The sequence below is a fragment of the Parasteatoda tepidariorum genome, chromosome 9, assembly GCF_982258835.1.
Source record: "Parasteatoda tepidariorum strain Cologne lab strain chromosome 9, Ptep-v5.0, whole genome shotgun sequence".
In the NCBI taxonomy this organism is placed as follows: Eukaryota; Metazoa; Arthropoda; class Arachnida; order Araneae; family Theridiidae; genus Parasteatoda; species Parasteatoda tepidariorum.
In genome coordinates, this window is record NC_141763.1 from 73,400,605 (window position 1) to 73,420,863 (window position 20,259).

The window sequence follows — 20,259 nt, forward strand, 5'->3', positions numbered from 1 at the left end:
AACGAAAAATTAGATTTACTAATAGACTGAGTTTTTTCTTTAAAAGTGTATGATGACTTTTGAGGGATAAAGTTTTTGTCACTTTTTGATGATTGATTTCTTAAAAATAAACTTTTCCTTTGTTTTTAAAATATTTCATATTGTCAGTCGCTTTATATTTCAGTTTTGTTAAGATTAGAACACATTTTTTATCATTAAATATACATTCTGAAACATTCATTTTAATTAATGGATAGTCTTATTTCATTGAAAGTCATAAATGTATCAACACTTTTGTGAATCACTGTAATTACATTTCAATATAAAGCTGTACTGTATACTGCATTATACTGTATTTCATCTTACCAGTGCTTTTTATAAAATTCACTGATCATATTTTCTTTAAACCAATATCTCAAGTCAAATTTTTAAATAATGGTATTTTGAAATAGCATTTTTATTTTAAGAGATTCAGTATAAAAAAATAAATGTTAGAAATGTAAAATTGTCTAATTTTTAGTTCTATACTCTATAGAAGAAACAAAATAGATAAAATTCCTTAAAATTTATACTTTTTTGATTTTTTTTCTTATTTGAAATTAAAACATTTAAAGAATTCCAGTCTAAGCACACAGTTTTTTTAGCTTAGCATAGTTAATTGATTTTGTTTGAACAACTGGAATCTTGTACAGTGCAGAACTAAAACACTAAGTTTCGTTTTCCTTCTCCTGACTAAACACATATGAATAAAAAAAATTATATTTTATGTACATACATCATTTAATATGTTTCCTATATATTCCTTAGTCATTGTCAGCTTTTTTAGGTAAAAAGTGGAATAGTTTTGAAATATCATCTCTGGAATGCAAGCAACATTTACGAACTTTCGATATTGTGATAACTATACAATTCGAATTTTGAATCAAAAAACTAATATTTACCAACAAAACTGTAAAATTTGATATTAATATATTGTTAGTTCTAAAAAAAACTTTTTTCAAAATAAAAATATACTATAAAAGGTTAAAATGAAATTGAAAAAATTAGCATTAATGCAAGAATTGTAACAATTTGTCGACAAACATTGCTGTTAGTGATGGGGGAAATGTGTGATTGGTTGGTTTACTGAGAAAAAATAATTTATAGATTTCTTTGAATGGGAGTTCAAAAGCTTTCAGAAAAAGAGTGCAATATAAAATCTATTATTATTAAATTATAACCAACTATTTTTAAAGAATTTAATAAAGTTAAAAATACAAAAACATTTTGACTCATTTTGTCAAAATAGAAAAAAATTACCAGTCTCAATTGCGAACAAACTTGAATAATTGTGTGAACGCGGACAGAATTTAAAAACCGAATCCTAATACCCGTCTTCCACATCCACCATAATATTTGCCTTTCCTAAATTGCACAGTCTGCATAGAGATCAAAGACATTTGCTTAGCAACCATGGGAGAATTTTATGTTGTATTCTAGTTTAACAGGGTTATAATGGAGCAAATTTTGATGAAAGCAAAGTAAGTTGATGATATTTTAACTGCTTGGGGATACATTTCCGTCTAAAAAATGTGGGTATAATGTTTGAAACAATTTAAATTAAGAAAATTAGCAAATAATTTAAATTAGTGAAATTAAAAAAATATATAAGAAAAAATTTCCAGCTTTTCTTTAAAAATTCCAGGTTTTCCAGGTTTTTATTCATATTTCCCTGATTTTTCCAGGTTTTTTCCAGTATAAAAAAAATTCCCTGATAATTCCAGGTTTTCAAGGTTTTCCAGGTGGGTGGCCACCCTGATAAAGCCATGAAAATATTTTCTAAAGATAAACTACTTACCATGTTCTTTCCAATATGTGCAATAAACTCTTACATTGGCCGGTGATGGCATTACATACATTAAAGGCGTTGAAAGATTAGTAATTGTGGCATTCAATATACTGGCTTGAAGTACTCGGCGACCTATTTCAAACATATTTCAATTAGCAATTCAAAGAAGACAGTGTCATTAATGAAAAAAATAATTGCATTTTAAAAAGACAAAGCCTTACATATTTTAAATTTTAATAATAGTTACCCTATTAATTTTAATATTAATTACTCGATTTTAAGTGTAAATTACTCTATTAATAAATTATTAAGTAATTATTAACTTATTATTAATTTATTAATTAATCATTAATTTGTTATGTAAATCTACTAAGTTGTACATTTAGTTGATTTAGTAAATCAAGTAAATACATTTAGTTGATTTTTTTTCTTCAAATTCACTTTACATTTAAAGACATTCAGTTTCATTAATAAAAAAATTAGTTCATTTTAAAAAGATAAAAACTCTCAAATTTTAGATTTTAATAATATGTTATAATCGACTTTAAGTTTAAATTACTCTTTTAATTAATCTTTATTAATTAATTATTAAATTATTACTAATTTATTAATTAATCCTTAATTTGTTATGTAAATTTACTAAATAAGGTGGTTTTCAAGGAAAGTAGAAAGTAATTTCGGATACAGCTTTTCCTAAATACTTTAAAGCTAATATTTTTCAAATTCACTTAACATGCCTACAGCAACGATTTCAATTATTAATGTAAAGACTGGGTATGTTCTTTGACAAATTCGATTATTTATTTAAAAACAATATCCATTGACACGTATTCCATTTAAGAAATTAGTAGAAGAACATTATGAGAAGATTATTGAAAACAAGCAAATTGTTAAGTTTAATAACAAATTACGGTCGTCTGTTAACATAAAACATTAAATTATTGGGCCAAGCTATGGTTTTTAAGGAAAATTGGAATATACTTCAAAAACAGCTTGTTCTGTATATTCTAAAGATAATTTTTTTCTAATTCATTTAGCATGTTACTTTAACTGGTTAACTAGTTAACTACTTTTTGACAACTTCAATATGAATTTAAGGAAAATAATCAGAGAGTCAAGTTTGAGGAAGAAACTAATAGATGAGCATGTTAAGTTACATTATGAGAAATTTAATATTTTAAATTTTAATAGCATAAAAATGGAAATACCATTAAGAAAATTGAAATAAATATTTCAGTTTCTTTCATATCATGTAAACAATTTCTTCCATACATTTTAGCAGTCAATTAACATGCTACTTTAACTAGTTAGCATGTCTCTACAATTTCAATATGAATTTTAAGAAGATAGTCAGTTATTCAGTTGTAGTTATTAAGACAATATAACGAAATGTTAACTCGAAGCATAATTCAGGAACAGCAGCGTACAACACGAAGAACATCTAAATTTTAATCTTAAATTTTAGGAGATGTTCTTCATGAAATCCTTAATTTTTTTTTTAAGGTATCTTAAATTTTTTTTCTCCTAAAAGAACATCCTATTCCAAAGCCTATTTTCATAATTTTACCAAATATGCTCTTAAGCAAAGCACTTCAGTTTTAAGGAAATACATTACCTGGATATCCTGATGTACCGGTATAAAGACAATTATATCTTCTTCGATAGTTGTCGCGGTCGTAGCATAGTTGCCACCTGGCTGATGACTTTTCTCGGAAAAACTTATCGTTTTTGTAGGCTACGAATTTAACTCTAAGCTCCTGATATGTTTGGTTTTGGGCCAACAGAAGTGCTTCGACAGGAATTGTCAATTCAGCGTCCTGCAAGGTAAAGTAACATCCGTTTCAATTACATCTGTTTCAATTACAATTACAAAAAAATGTATTGTTCTGGGTATTTCAAAAATTATCAACGATTGACCAATGATTATCAATAACAAATGATTATTCATGGTCAATGATTATGAATTTAAGGAAAATGGTAGCAGATGGAAATGTCGTTTTCTGGATGCTATGTAAGTTGGAAATGTCGTGTTTGATATGGAAGGCAGACAACTTACTAAACCAAATTTCAATATTAATTTCAAAGTTCTTCAACAGATTGCACAACTGAATTCAATGATTTTTGATGAAGACCATTTCAGCTTAACTATTTGCAAATAAATCGGTTATTTTTTCCACAGATTGCACTAATGCAGTAAATGGTGGTTATTTTGAAAACTTAAAAAAAAAATGTTTGTTAGTTTTTTTTTGAAGTTATCAGTACCACTTGTTGGCAGAATTATTAACTCATTTTAAAAATTGCTAAAAATAAAGGAAGCGGTTTTCTAAACAGAACGCAGCAAACTATATATTTTTGTCGTCTTCCGTTTTTATGGGTACGTTGAGGTAACCCAGTATTAATTTTTAGAGAAATGTTACATAAAAGTCGAGAAATGTCTAAAAAAAAGCTACATAAGTTGTAAGTAAATTTTTTAGGGAAATTCAATAATTAAGTTGCATAAATATAGGTTTAATCAAAAGATAAATTTTCTGCTATACAATATGCTTCTATAAAAGACTATTCTCTCATATTTAATATTTAAAAATGTTTTTAATTGTTTAAAATCGTATGTTTGTCATGTATAACATACAAGTTATGAATAATATATTTTGCTCAGTAAGAGTATCAGTTATTTACTGCATGGTCAGTAAGAACATCAGTAAGAAATTGTTAATACAAAAATTTTAATTCAATTGAACTATACATTTTTAAATAAATATTTGACAGCAAATAATGCTGTTTTAAAAATAAATATCATTTAGGTAATAGAGGTTTTATTTTTAATTAATGAAGGATATAATAAAATAATAAAAATGAACGAAATGTGGTCTTAGCATAAACTCTTTGTTAATCATTACAAAAAAAAGGTTGCTAAATAATCGCATATGATAAAGTAGTCAATTATATTTAACTATAATAGTTATAATAACTACTCATAGTTATATTTATGATATAGATAAATTTTTTACATTTTCCTGACAGTTTGCATTTAATATTTCTTATAGAAAGACTATTAAAACTTCATGAAACAAATTTCAAAAGCACCTTAAACGGTTTTTCGGTTTAACGGTTTAATTACCAAGAAAACACACACGCAAAAATATTGTTAAAATATAAAAACAAATATTAATTCTGATCTTTAAACCCATTTTTAATACATGATAAGAAAATTAATTTAATTACAGTTAAATATTTAAGTTCTACCAAGAAAAAAAACATCGTAAAATTTCCGTATTGATTAATATTTACTTTTCTAAGCAAAAAGATAAAAAAAAAATAAAATAAAAAAAACATAATTCTGGTCATTAACAGTATTTAAAATATACGGTATTTTAAACATTCATTTGGTAATTCTTCCGTTCATATGGTAATGGTTTACCAGAAATACTAGTTTTCAAAATTATAATTCTCATTGTCGCACATTTAGTAAAAATACAAAACGGGAAAGTGAACATAACTGAATAAAGGGTTTTTATGCCATGCTCTAAGATACCAAATTTTTTCAAGCAATTTTTTAAATTACCAGATTTCTTCCACATCTACCAAATTTTTCACATGTTATAAAACTATATTTTATAGCTAATTTTATAAAATAATTGCCAAAGCCCTTCCGTAAAAATTACTGAGTTTTCTGGTGTTCCCATAGACCCAGGAACGCGGTAAATTTTACCTTGTTCTGGTAGTTTTGATCATTATTTCTTTCAGTGCTTTGCAACCCTTTTTATTTCGTGGTGTTAAACAGATTGTTTCCCAAAAACTAAAAATTATTTTTTTTCTTGGTTGTATTAATACAGATTTGTTTCTTTGAGTTTAGCTCCTGATTAAATTGAGAAAAAGCTTAAATCTAATAATTTTGTTTTGCTAATATCTCAACTTCCTCCACTTACTTGTTTTTAAATTCTGATTTAATTTCTAGTTAATTTAAAAATCTGTTAATTTTTTTTATATTACCATTATTATTGATATTATTTAGCTCTAGTGCCAAAAATTAATCCTTAATAAAACTTAACAACATTCTTTTGAATTCTATTGAAATATTAAAACCATAATTATGTATTCATTACAATAAATTGCTGCATAATAAATGTTACACTAATTCCTTATAATATAATAAAGAAATAATACTTTTAAATTTTAAGTCTTTGATTTTGAATAATTAACACTTTCTGATAAATACCGTTAATTAAAGGAAAAATTAATTTACAGATAAGTATCGTTTTAATTTTTTTTGTTAATTTTTATGCTGATGATCTTCTTTCAAGATCTTCTTTTCTTGTGAATAATCATGTCATATTAGTTTTCTGTTCAATCACAAAACGGTAAGAGAGCAATTATTTTTTATGAAATACAGAGAAACAATTATTAATTTCCACAATAACGAAAAAAGTATAGCCGGAATGACCAGCATGTGGTAAAATTTACCATGTTTCTGGCTTTATGGAAACACCAAAAGTTCAGTAGTTTTTACCGAAGTGTTTTGGTAATGATATGGCAAAATTAACAATGAGATAGGGTTTTATAATATGATGCGATAAAATTTGGTAAATGAGGTAAGGCTAGGTAATTTTTTCATGATACCTTAGAGCATGGCGCTAAAACCTTTCATTCAAAAACCTTTCATATTTTTCAGTTTTGTATTTCTACTAAATGCATTATAATAAGAGCTATAATTTTGAAAACCAAAATTTCTGGAAAACCATTACTATAAAAACAGAAAAATTAGCAGATCAGTGGTTTCATCCAAATAAGTATCATACATTTTGATTTTATTAACCAGAATTATGAAGTTCTTTTTCTCCAAAAATGTCATTACTATACCGTATGGCAGTTTTACCAGAATTTTTTTTATCCGTGCAGTATTATATTTTTTATTAAAGAATTTATAAGTAAATATTTTATATTAAATGATATTAAAAAATATTTAGTTTTGCAAATTTTTTACATAGTTCTATTGTAAATTATTAGGATCATTTGCCTTTCTAAAAACACCATATAGATCTCATAATTAAATAATATGTACTATAGTAATGGAATATCGATCGTATCACATCGATCTACATTGCGTCGGAAGTTTTTATTCAGGTCAAAGCTCATAGAAAAAGGATATTGCTAAAAATACATATTTAAGAACATAGATATAACTCAAAACACGTATTTAAGAAAATAGAGATATAGCTCAAAATGGGGATGTTGGAAAATGGACATTGCTCAATATGCGCACTTAAGAAAAATATATATAGCTAGAAATACGTATTTAAGAAATATATTTAGCTTAAAATGCGTATTAAAAAATAGATATAGTTTAAAACGCGTATTTAAGAAGATGGGCATGGCTCGAAATTTTCAATGAAAATACACAATACTAAAATTGCTTACAAATAATCTATCATAATTTAAAGAGAATCAAATGGAATAATAGAACATCCTAGAAATACAGATAATCCACCTTAATTTAACGAACAACAATACAAAATAATAACACAAAACAAAAATACAAATATCCTAACACTAAAAAAGTAATAGTAATAAACATAGTATTACATAGTAATACACATAGTATTACAATTACATAGTACCATAGCAGAAATTAAAGAATATTTATATACAATATTACTACAAACAAATACAAAAAAAAATCTAGTAAAATTAAAAAAGTAGCAACACACAATAATGCAAAATGAAATATAAATCCAGAATAATTTAAACATTAGCAATACAAAACAATAATAATACAAACAAATACAAACAATCCAGCATTTGTCAATGTACATAAGCATTATAACATACAAATAGCAAGTAATTTAGAATAAGTAAATTTAGAATAAGTTAATCTGGAATAAGTAATTACATTATAAAATGATGACTTCTCCTCATCCCAGAAAGATTGCGAAGGAGGTAATGGCCTATATCTTCCTTTACTCGTATATTCTCTTCTTTGTCGTGCCTGGTAGTGGACAGAGAAGGTCAAGTCCTCTCCATTAAGGCCATTAGATTCCGGATCCCAGGACACAGCCTTGACCACCAGGTTCTCCGTCTCCAATTGAATGTCTTCACCCTTCTCTAAGTTTACTTCCGATGCAAATTTATCCACCAAATCCGTTATCCTAAGAGAAAATAGGAAAAGCAATATATAATAACAATAAATACAAAATTGCAATTTATAAATATAATTTATTAAAATATATACGATTATTAAATACAATTTAAAAACTACGTTATTAAAGTGAACTAAAAATGAAAAAAAAAATTATATTTTAGTTGCGCTTAAAACTAAGAACTTCGGCTTATATTTTTAGCTTTAGGCTGGATGAGGTCCATTTAAGTCCACAAGAAAAACGAAGTTTTTTTTCTCATTATTTTGTTTTGTACAAATTTTTTTTGTGTCAAATAATTTGCTTCATTTCTCTCTGTGTAACGCAAATGAGGGTTAGTTCTATCGAGAAGTACTCCACGAAGGTAAACTTCCTCCACTATTTGATTTAGAAGCTCCCTTGTCTTCTGGTTTGGGTTAAGTAATAAGTTTTTAAAACCAAAATTTCCAGTAAAACGTTATAGTATGAATGAAAAATTTACCTAATGAATGGTTTAAATAACGTATATTTTGATTTATTAACCAGAATTTTGTCTTAGTTTTTACCAGAAATATCATTACTATACTGTACTGTAATTTTTCCAGAATTATTTTTCTCCGAGTAGGGTAGATTTTGTTCGCTACATTTACGAAGCAATTGCAACTTGCATTGTCTAAAAGATTTCACATCTAGATTACAGTAAGTGACAGGCAAAAAGTGTTCCAGTTACTGACCGTAAAATCAAAATTATATCCGTAAAGCTATCGTAGTCATAAAAGTGCAGGTCTTCCATTCGATTTTTTGCTTATTTTCGTAAAGCTGATCATAAATTAACATGTTCGTAAAAGTTAACTTCAGTTTGGCTCATGACTAAGATGTTTTGTTTGTTAAATCAAGACAAACAGTGGAAAAATGTGTAGTGTTGCAATATGAGGAGTGTTAGAGGTGCATTTTTGCTGTCCTTGGTCATCAATGTGGAGTTCGTGTGAGAGATACGTTTTTGACGCTTGCTAGGATTAAGCCCTGGGCTTTTGGGACCGTATGTCATGTGACCGTATAACCGTCTGAGCAATTGGGACCGTATGCTGTAACTGCAGCAGAAACAGGTGTATACACTCACCAAACAAGGTGAATTATGAACCTTTAAAAAGTGGATGTCATACATTAACTTGTTTGAAACCGAAATTATAGCGAAAGGAATTTATTTTGATTACATAAAATGTTAAGTCCAGTCTTGGTTATGAAGTAATTTTAGTTTGAAATAAATTTAAATAGAAAAATTATAAAAATTTAATCAGTTTGTGTTTTATGCTAATATTCTTTTCATCCTAACTTTATGTAAAAGTACTTTTCTTAAGGCAGAGGTAAAAAAAGAAACGAAAAAAAAAAATGATAAAAATACTTTTATTTTGGAGAATTACTAAAAGATATATTTAATGACACAATTATAAGTAGAATTTAAAATAATTAAAGCATGTCTTGATATCCGTATGAACTATGTTACTGTTTAAGAAATAGAAATACTTACTAAAATCGTAATCAATCGACATTTAGTTTTCTTAAATTTTACTCTTAAAATATTTAAATAAAATTCATTAGTTTTCAGATTAGTTTATAGATTGTTATTTTGTTCATTCTTTAATTATAAACATAAACTAGGAAGAACATCAATATCATCTTGCATATACAATGTATCAAAATCTACAAGCTAGGATGCAGATTAATATACATGTTTTATATTTACAATACATATTTACACTTCATACTATTTTCACTTTTAATTGAAAGTCCATTGATGCAAACATAACGATAAATATTAATTATTAATTAGAATTTATTGTGGTTAAGAAATGTGGTTAAGAATTTAATTAGTTATTAAGGAATATTTTTTATTATTAAGGAATATTGTTACAATATAATTATAAGTTTCATCAATATTTGCTTATTTATTGATGAGTTGAAAACTTCGGTAAACAGTCACATCTAAGAAATAAAGCCCCCTGGAGGTAAATTTTAATCAGAAGAACTATTTTACAAATAAATATCATTGAACTAAATAATAATAAATTTAGAAAACTAGATGTTGATATCTTTCTGAGATCTAAGATTCTGATTATTGTAAATAGAAAAAGGCATATTTGTTCTAGAATATTTGATTCAGTTTTAGAATATTTAATTCAATTTGTTTAAGTATTAAATAAAAACTGACTTAAAAATTAAGAAACTTTATTGTAATCTTAATTTTTATAGACCAATTCTTCCTTTTTCTTTTATTAATACTTTATCTGAGGTTTAAAATATCTTATCTTTGGAGTGTAAAATGTAGAAAAGATGTAGTAATGTAGAAAAATATTTCGAGAATATGGAAAAATAAATAATTTAACCAAAAACATCTCTTATTATGTATAAAAGATAGTCATTCATGAGATGACTCAGTGATTGCAATTAATCAGGACTTATTCTTTCCAAAAAATAAGGTGTTTTGAGGTTGACATGCGTAGAAAACACACCTGAGGTGGTAAATGAGGTTATGTTTTGCACAAAAAATAACCTAATTAATGAACCTTAACTCCAACATCATTTACACCTACTAAAATCAAAATCATATTTTCAGCAATTTTTTAGTTGAGATCGGGTAAAATTATTCATACCTCAAAGATACTTATTTACTTGAAATGTTGAAAAAATAACATGAAAAAAAAGGGTAATTCTGAATAACTTTTGATCTGATGAACGGATCTTTACGTTCTGGGATTCAATCTTAAAGGTTGAAGAGAGTCACCTCAAATATGCTTATTGATTTGCGCAGACGATAAAAAAGTTATGAAATCAGACACAAAAACGTAACTTCTCTGGATAAAAATACCTTTTTTTTCCAACAAATTCAGTTTTCTGGTCCACAAAATATCGGGGAAAGCCGTTATCTAGGAAATATGGTTCCCATAGTTTAATCAGGAGAGTGTTCCAAAGTTTTGACCCCTTAATGTTAGTTTTAATTTTGGCAAATTTCACTATATCTCGGTGTAAGGTGTTCTAGTAAATTTTAAGCGAATTAATTTTTTGCACGGAATTATAAGATTAATTTGTGCAAAAACCAAATTTCAGTACTTCTTATCTTTTTTTATTTTCTTATTATTTTATTTAATAATAGGCGAAAAAATTTAAATAGTAAGGTATACAATTTTTTTACATCATTTTAAAGTATCTAATTTTACATGGCAAAATACAAAATATTAGTAAAATTGGTTGAATAGTTCTTGAGAAATCAAATTTCAGAAAAGTCGTATATTTAAAATTCAATTTCTCAGGAACTAGGCAACCGATTTTGCTCAAATTTTGTATTTTTCCAAATAAAATTAGACACTTTAAAATGATATAAAAATTGTTTATTTTACAATTCAGAATTTTTCCGACTATTACTAAATAAAATAATTAAAAACTAATCAATGATTACTAAAAATTATTTTTTGTATTGAATTATCTAAGGATAAAGGAATTTTATAATTATGAGCAGAAAAATTTCAATTCGCTTAAAAAATGCTGAAGATATTGTGAAATATGCAAAAAGTAAATTTAACATTAAGAGGTCCAAACTTTGGATCGCATTCCTGACCAAACTACGGGGTTCATACTTTCCAGATTGCAGCTATCCCTTATATTTTGGGGGTCTGAAATCCAAATCTGTTGAAAAAAAAGTATGTTTATTTGGATAAAGTACGTTTTTGTGCCTTATTTTGTAACTTAAAATATCGTCTGCACTTTTTAATTAGCATATTTGAGGTTATTCCTTCGAACCTTTAGGATTGAGTCCTGGAACGTGAGGATCCGATCATCACTTAGATCAAAAGTTATTCAGGGTGGTCTGATGTTTTTTTTTCTTTTGGACGCTGTACACCTTAAAAACAACCTCTCTTAGTTGGTTGCACTAAAGTAGATTTTTATTAACCTCAATTGTGAATAAATCAACCTCATACACGTTGGGAAGTTGATATTTTAAGTTTTTTTTAAAAGTCAACTTCAGATAAACCTCAAGTCAAACTTAACATCTCAAAACAATCTAAAATAAACCTCAAAAATACCATAAGCGTTTGTAAGGGTATTCATTTCAATAAAAGAAAAAAGAATATTAATTAATAGTTACATACGTACCTAGTAACAGCTGTTCCATTATGGTCGCCTGTCCATAATAGAGATTCATTGATTGCTAACATATTACTCACTATTGATAACATGTTATGGGCGATCTGCAAAAGATAGCATATAAAAAATTGTAAGTCATCACTTTAATATCATTACCTGTAAGTACAATTGTGCTGGTTTAGTAAAATATTTCAGATTTCAAAACACGAAGTCGATAAATTTAGTTTTAGAGTATAAATATTTTTGTCATAGACGGAATTTAAAATGGGGTGTTTGCAGTAGTTAGGGTGAATTTTAGTTTCTTTGGGAAAAATGTTTTGTAAATCCTTTATTCATGTGTATGTTTTATGTGAGTAATCTTTTCAAAGTTCTGCATTGCGTCAAATTATAACAAATATGCTTTATAACAGAAAATACCAATGTTTAAGATAAACTTTTAGATGCTAAGTTAGATGCTAGGAAAAATTTATTCAAAGGAATTGAATTTAAATAGGAGCATGCTTTACATTTATTGAATGTTTGCTACTAGAAATGGGGTACTTTGTTTATATAAGGCTTACTACCTTCTCTTATTGCAAATAAGTTAATTATATTTATTTAGCATAAAATAACATGCTATGTATGCCAAAAAATAATCGATGACATAAAATATTTAAAAAAAAAAAAACGATAGAAGACAGTAATGAACGATTTGCTGCACTGTATTAAAGAAACCAGTTTATTTGTCTTCGTTATGTTTCAAAACCTGTTACACAGTTTCTATATATAGTGTTGGTATTCACTAAGAAAAAAAATGGGAAAAAGTAAAATAATGCTTATAAGATTACCATTCTTTCTATTAATATCGTTGTAATAGTCTGATAGCAAAATTAACAGATTCTCATGATATATCTATCTATCTATTTCTCTCTCTCTCTCTCTCTCTCTATATATATATATATATATATATATATATATATATATATATATATATATATATATATATATCTTTACTTATTTATACTGCTTGGCAATTGGCAAAACAGTTACATTTTTCGAAATAATTCTGTTGTATTTGTCTGGCAAAAATAATTAAATATTGTTTTTTTAAAATTACAGGTTAACAGCTCCATATTTAAGCTTGCTCTCTCTCTCTATACTTAAATTAAAAATTTGGTGAGAAAAATTTTGTTTCCAAAGCAGAATGCAGCAAGCTGTAAATATCTCTCTGCTCTCATTTTTTTTGAAGAATATTTAAATCGGCTGTGATTTTTGTAACAGAACCTAGCGTACCATGAATCTTTATATTTTTTCAATTTTAAACATTTTTTCAAATCGTCGGTGATTTGGGGGTATACCGTAATATATAATTTAAAATAATAATATAAAATCTTTAAAAGATATAGTTAGCAATCTCGAAGCTACTTTTTAAGAGCAATTAAAACATTTTTTTAATGGATGCAGGAGTAAATCCTCGCATTCACTGAACTTTAAAAGGTCAATGTTATCAACTATAATGTAATAATAAGTATGAATGACAGAATAATTTACAACATAAATTATAGATGAATGAATACTTTTTTGTCATAAAGAGCATATTCCAGAACTCCTTCAATTTGCTTCGTGGCTTCGTGAAGACGTTCGACGTTTAGATGCCGAGGATCTTCTGTAAGTACCCACAGTTCACCAGTTAGATCTTCTGCATTTTTAAAACCCTAAAAAAATAAATAATGTTACCGAATTTCATCTTGTTTCATAATAGCTTGTTTTTTTCTTTTTCTTTCGAGCGTTTCACAGTTTCATCTTCTATTTGTTAAATAAGGACTGCCTTTTACTTGAAAAATTTGTTAAGTTTTTCATTCTAAATTATAGTTTTCCAAATATTTTTGAATTAAAAATTAATCTAAAACAATAGAATATAACTTTTGCGGTACCTGAAAGAACTTTTTGAAAAATATTTATTTTAAAAAATTACGAATGTTCACGGGCAAAAACATTCAGGTAAATTTACCGCACTGTAGGGTAATTACATATCTGGTAAAAAAGAACTACATAATTCTGGAATTAAAAACCAAAATATTAGGTACCCATTTAATCGGTAGTTTTTCTTTCATATGGTAAGGAATTACCGGAAATTTTGGTTTTCAAAATTACAGTTTTTATTACAACACATTTAGCAAAAATACGAAATTGAAAAGTAAATTTGACAAAATAAATGATTTTTATTTCATACTCTGAGGTATCATGATAAAATTACCAAATTTTATCTCATATTATAGAACCATATTTTATTGATAATTTTACCAAAATCTTTACCGAAGCGCTTTGGTAGAAATTACCGAGTTCTTGGTGTTCCCATAAAACCAGAAACACGTCTAATTCCTCTATATTCTGGTAGTTTTGTTCAAACTTTTTTCTCAGAGTGCTTAAATATGAAAAAAATAGCGAATTTGTATTTTTTACGATGAAATGCTGATAAATTTTTATGAAAAAATTTTTTGCTTTAAAAATGTTTACAAAATTTTTGTTTTAAAATCTCTTGTAATCGTCAAATGTCTAGATGCACCTAAGTTGAGTCAAAGGGCTTAGATCTAAATAAGAAAATTAAGAGAATCATTTTGAATAAAAATGATAACATAAGTAACACACTGCCAAATCAGCTGCAGATACAGACCTACGATAAATGCTAGTATCGTAAATTACTCTGAGTAAAAAAATAATAAAAACATAATTCTGGTAATTAATTTAAAATATTCGGTATTTGAACCTTCATTTGGTAATTTTTCCTTTTGTACGATAAAGGTTTACCCGAAATTTTGATTTTCAAAATTATAACTCTTATTCATATTCAGTAAAAATATAAAACTGAAAAGTTTTAATCGAATTAATGGTTTTTATGCCATTCTGTAAAGTATCATAATAAATTACTAAATTTTACCACATTTACTACCGAACAGCCTGGTAACAAAATTTGTTTTATTAATATTATCTAAAGTCACTACCAAAGTGCTTCGGTAAAAATTACCGTATTTTTTGATGTTCCCATAAGGCCACAATGTAACTATATTCTGGTAGTTTCGATCATACTTTCTTTCTGAGTTAAGATACCAAAGTTAGACTGAGTGTTTTTGAGATAGAATTTATTCCTCAATCTTAAAACTTCTCTTTTGGAATAAAGAAAAGCATATAGAAATACTTTTTGTGAACTGAAATCACCTTTAAATCTAATTAAATATATTTCTTACATACATTTCCTGCTTAAATTTCTTATTTCTATGCTTTAATACTAGAAGACAACAACCTGCCTTTTATGAACGTTTGCTCCTCGACACCTTTATCTAAACCAAATAAAACCTTCCTTAACGCAGCGTTTAATAAACATCTAGAGTTAAATCATGACAGAACGTTTTTTAACCATTCTATTCCTTAAGTAAGCAGAACTTTAATGACAGAAAAGGAAGAATAATGATTCCTAAGTGTAAGAAAAGGATCAACGTCTGTCTACTAAAATCCTATTACCAAGTCGCCAAATTAAGGAAGAAATAGGAAAGCTCATTCAGTACCTCTTCTCGACAGCTGCTGAGATCTGTTCGTCCCCAGGACACTGATCCGTTGGACAGAAGGTAACAGCGCCTCCTGGCATATCCAGTGGCGGATTCCCGGTCAGGGTATGTTGAGCCGAAAGGACACTCGATCAGCTGAGCCCTCCCATGGGAGGTAGAATTCCAGCGGAACACCCCTTTATTGCTGTGAACTGTGTGAGGAGGACAGTGTTCTACAAGGGAGATAAAAACGAATTAATTTGAATTCTAAATCCAACCAAATCGTTTGCTGTCCCAACAGATTTAAAAGCTGCGGCTATTCAAGCATTAAATTGGCGATTTTTTTTTCTGTAAGAGTGTCATTGCCATATATCTTCACTGAGGGTTTTAGATAGTTGAAATGGCTAGAAAGAGTTTGAGATTTACTGAAGTATTATAGATTATACAAAAAGAATAAGGCTTTCTATTCATTGTTTTTGTTAGTAAATTTATCCATAAATTGAGAAATTTGACAATATTTTTTTAAATTTCTATTTAAAAAAAATTATCATATTTTTACCATTATGTCACACATACATTTTTTATTTATATAGTATGTTTTTTTTTTTAAATATTGAAACTTGTGCGTAATTTTGATATATATATATATATATATATATATATATATATATATATATATATATATATATATATATATATATGCAACAAAATAAATATATACAAGAAACACGAAGAAAGTTAAGAAAAACAATAAGTTTCATTTATTGCGCATAAGCTGCAAGTAAACAGAACTCATTAGATAAGTTCAAAATGAAGATAAAGCAAAGGAAAATTATAGACATATGAAAAAAAAAGGGGGGGGAATAATAATGAAAAAAAAATAATAGCACACAACTGATTTAAAAAAAAAAAAGGATGCAATTTTTTTAAAAAAAACCGGAAAATAAAAGATATAATCTTTTCTTCAGCCCACACGATTATATCCGTAAAAAAGAGTGTTTTCTGATATTGTATCAATATAGCCAAAGCAAAATATATTAATACAATAGTGTGAGGAGCACTCAAAAAAAATTTATACAAAAATTACAACAAATAAAATAGAACACAATAAGTAAAAATAACACGTGAACACAGAAAATAAAATAAAATAAAAAGAAAAAACAGTATAAAAAAAAATCTCTAAAGCGAGTAGCGAAATCAGATGTGCTTACATGAACGGGAAATTTTTCAAGAATGATTAAAAATATTTTCGCAACAAGATTGCCAGATTACAAAATATGAAAACAAAAGCGCAAATTGAGTGTAACGAGAGGAATTTAAAGTGCCGTTCTTACTGCATTGCTAAAGTGATTTGTTATGCTGTGCATTGATTTGTTAGTTACCAAGGATGGGCCCGAAATGGATGTGCGCAAGGTAATATTATATTGGATAATTTAAAAAGTTGACCATAAATACGTGTTATTTTTACTTATTGTGTTCTATTTTATTTGTTGTAATTTTTGTAAAAAATTTTTTTGAGTGCTCCTCACACTATTGTATTAATATATTATGCTTTGGCTATATTGATACAATATCAGAAAGCACTCTTTTTTGTGGGTATAATCGTGTGGGCTGATGAAAAGATTATATCTTTTATTTTCCGGTTTTTAAAATCAATTTTTTAAAATTATCCAGTATAATATTATCTTGCGCACCTCCATTTCGGGCCCATCCTTGGTAACTAACAAATCAAAACTCAGAATAACAAATCACTTCAGCAGTGCAGTAAGAACGACACTTTAAAACCCTCTTGTTACACTCAATTTGCGCTTTTGTTTTCATCTTTTGTTTTCATATTTTGTAATCTGGCAATCTTTCTGCGAAAACATTTTTAAATCATTCTTGAAAAATATCCGTCCATGTAAGTTGTTCTGATTTTGCTACTCGCTTTATAGTCCCCCCTTTTTAATGTTTTATCTTTTTATTTTATGTTATTATCTGTTTTTACATGTTATTTTTACTTATTTTTGTGATCTATTTTATTTGTTGTTATTTTTATAAAAAATTTTTTTGAGTGCTCCTCACACTATTGTATTAATATATTTTGCTTTGACTTTATTGATACAATATCAGAAAGCACTCTGTTTTGCGGATATAATCGTGTGGGCTGAAGAAAAGAATATATCTTTTTTTTCCGGCTTTTTAATTAACATTTCATTATTATTTTTATTTTTATTTTAATAAACTGTTGTTTGTTATATATATATATATATATATATATATATATATATATATATATATATATATATATATATATATATATATATATATATATATATATATATATATATATATATATATATATATAAAATAATCTTAATTATTTCTTTTAGTTAAAGATATATTCTAAAAACATTACGCTTAAAAGAATAACAAATATTCGTTTTATGAATATTGAAAATTTATTAAGTAAGAATTCAAAATTATTCGATTTGATTTGATCTCAACATTTTTCATAACATTCTCTTTGTGTTTTTTGCTGGCATTTTGAAGACATGGAAAGAAGCCAGTAATTTTCAATGGCCAAAAAAGTCTTTTTAACACTCAAATTTTAATGCAACATAAAAATTTAACAATTCAAAAATATTTAAAAGGAAATTTCTTCTAGAGTTAAATAAATTATCGTAATAATTTTTGCTTTTATGATACCATTTTAGTTTCATAGCTTCTTTCCTCTCCCCTAAAAATTAGTATTTTACAGCCTTAGAAAATACGAATAAGTTGCTATTGTCTGGCATTAAATATGCTTTATGTAAAGGATATTTTTTGAAAGATATTAAGATGACAAATTTTATCACATTCAAAACTTCAGAAACGTTCTTGCTAGGCTATAAAAGTGATTTATTTTATCAAGCCTTTTAAGTTAATCTCATATTTGAATAAAAATACCAAATGGTTTAAATGAATAATAAAAGAAAATACCATATTGGCTTTTCAAAATATGACAATAGGCGAAATAAATTTTAATACATTTTGTTAAAATACTAATCTTCAAGCTTTTGAAAGTTTGATATTTACAATGATGTATTTCAAAACAATAATTGAGATATTGGGGAAATAAAATGTTTATTCTCAAATTTGTAATGCTTTGTAAAATATTTGTTATAGCTTTAACTTGGAAGGAAATCATAAGCATTGAATTAATAATAGCAATAAAATTTTTATTAAGGAATTTTTTCTTTTTTATTCTTTCTGAAAGGAAGCATTTATCAATATTCTGCATTTTGTTTATTCTATGTGATGAAATACTGAAAATGATTGCTTATTGCTGAAGACACAATACTTTTCGCTTTTCTTATAGAGGAACCATACTCGTTATTTAATCTGTAGGCCATTATGTTTACAGTATTATTTATGCATGAAATTATTTATAATCATAAAATTATTTATAATTATGCATAAACTTATTTATAAAATTATTATTTAGTTTTAAATTATTAATAATTTATCGATCATTTTTCGACTATGTTGATTATTTTATTTTGCAGGAATTTTATATATAAGCATAACAACATTTCTCGACCATTTGGAATAGTTTATTTTACAGGAATTTTATATGTAAACATAACAACATTTCTCGACCGTTTTGATTATTTTATTTTACAGGAATTTTATACGTAAACATAACAACATTTCTCGATCATCTGGATTAGTTTATTTTACAGGAATTTTATGCGTAAACATAACAACATTTCTTGACCATTTGGATTAGTTTACTTTACGGGAATTTTTTATGTAAACAGAACTACATTTCTCGACCATTTGGATTAATTTATTTTACGGGAATTTTATATGTAAACATTACAACATTTCTCGACCATTTGGATTAGTTTATTTTACGGGAATTTTATATGTAAACGTAACAATATTTCTCAACCATTTGGATTAGTTTATTTTACAGGAACTTTACAGGTAAACTTAACATTTCCAGACCATTTGGATTAATTTGTTACACATGAATTTCATATGCAAACATAAGTAAGTAGGTTGCCATTACATATGAAAAAAGCGTGTGGTAAATATCACATATTTTGGTTTTAAATGTGATATATTTTGAGCGGGAGGTATCATTGACACACGTTTTATCGAATCTATTTTGCTGAGATTTCTTTTTTGGCAATAGGAAATTACCATCAGATTCAAATTATTGTATTTAGATTTCTTTCATTTCTGTTTTAAGTAAATGGTTTAGCCAAGCCCCACACACAGGCTTGCCTGGTCAATACAAATTCCTCATCCGGTTTGCGCCGACCACAGTGCTGGCGTAAAATATCCTCAGTGGTAGACGGATCATGGGTTAGAGACCCCCGTGAGATGTTTTTGTAGTTTTCCTCCCCATGTAACGCAAATTAGGGTTAGTTTTATCAAAAATCTCTCCACTAAGGCGAATGCCTCCCGATACTTAATCCAGAATTTGTCCCTTGTCTTGGGTTAAAAATTGCAAGACTACGAAGTTGATCATTGGTAGTCGTAAACCCAAAATTGGGTCGGCTGTTCAAGATTACAAAATTAAATAAAATGCACACCAAAGAAGTTAGTTAGAAACTCTTATTTACAGACTTCGCCTTTGCCAGATGTGCTGCATGTATTAAAAATTTCAGCATTAAAAATTAAATAAATGAAACTGTTTTTTTTTCTTCTA

The 20,259-nt window shown here is 26.8% G+C and overlaps 1 protein-coding gene across 1 annotated transcript in view; it reads right to left on the reverse strand.

Moving 5' to 3' along the window:
- Nucleotides 1-20,259, reverse strand: part of LOC122269195 (uncharacterized) — a 331,999-nt gene that overhangs the window by 14,494 nt on the left and 297,246 nt on the right. The window contains exons 7-12 of the mRNA XM_087152142.1: nt 15,600-15,811; nt 13,614-13,751; nt 12,067-12,161; nt 7,695-7,950; nt 3,423-3,624; nt 1,817-1,939 (exon numbers count right to left, since the gene is read on the reverse strand). Coding sequence (XP_087008268.1) covers nt 1,817-1,939; nt 3,423-3,624; nt 7,695-7,950; nt 12,067-12,161; nt 13,614-13,751; nt 15,600-15,811 — 1,026 coding nt within the window. The remainder of the gene's footprint in view (nt 1-1,816; nt 1,940-3,422; nt 3,625-7,694; nt 7,951-12,066; nt 12,162-13,613; nt 13,752-15,599; nt 15,812-20,259) is intronic.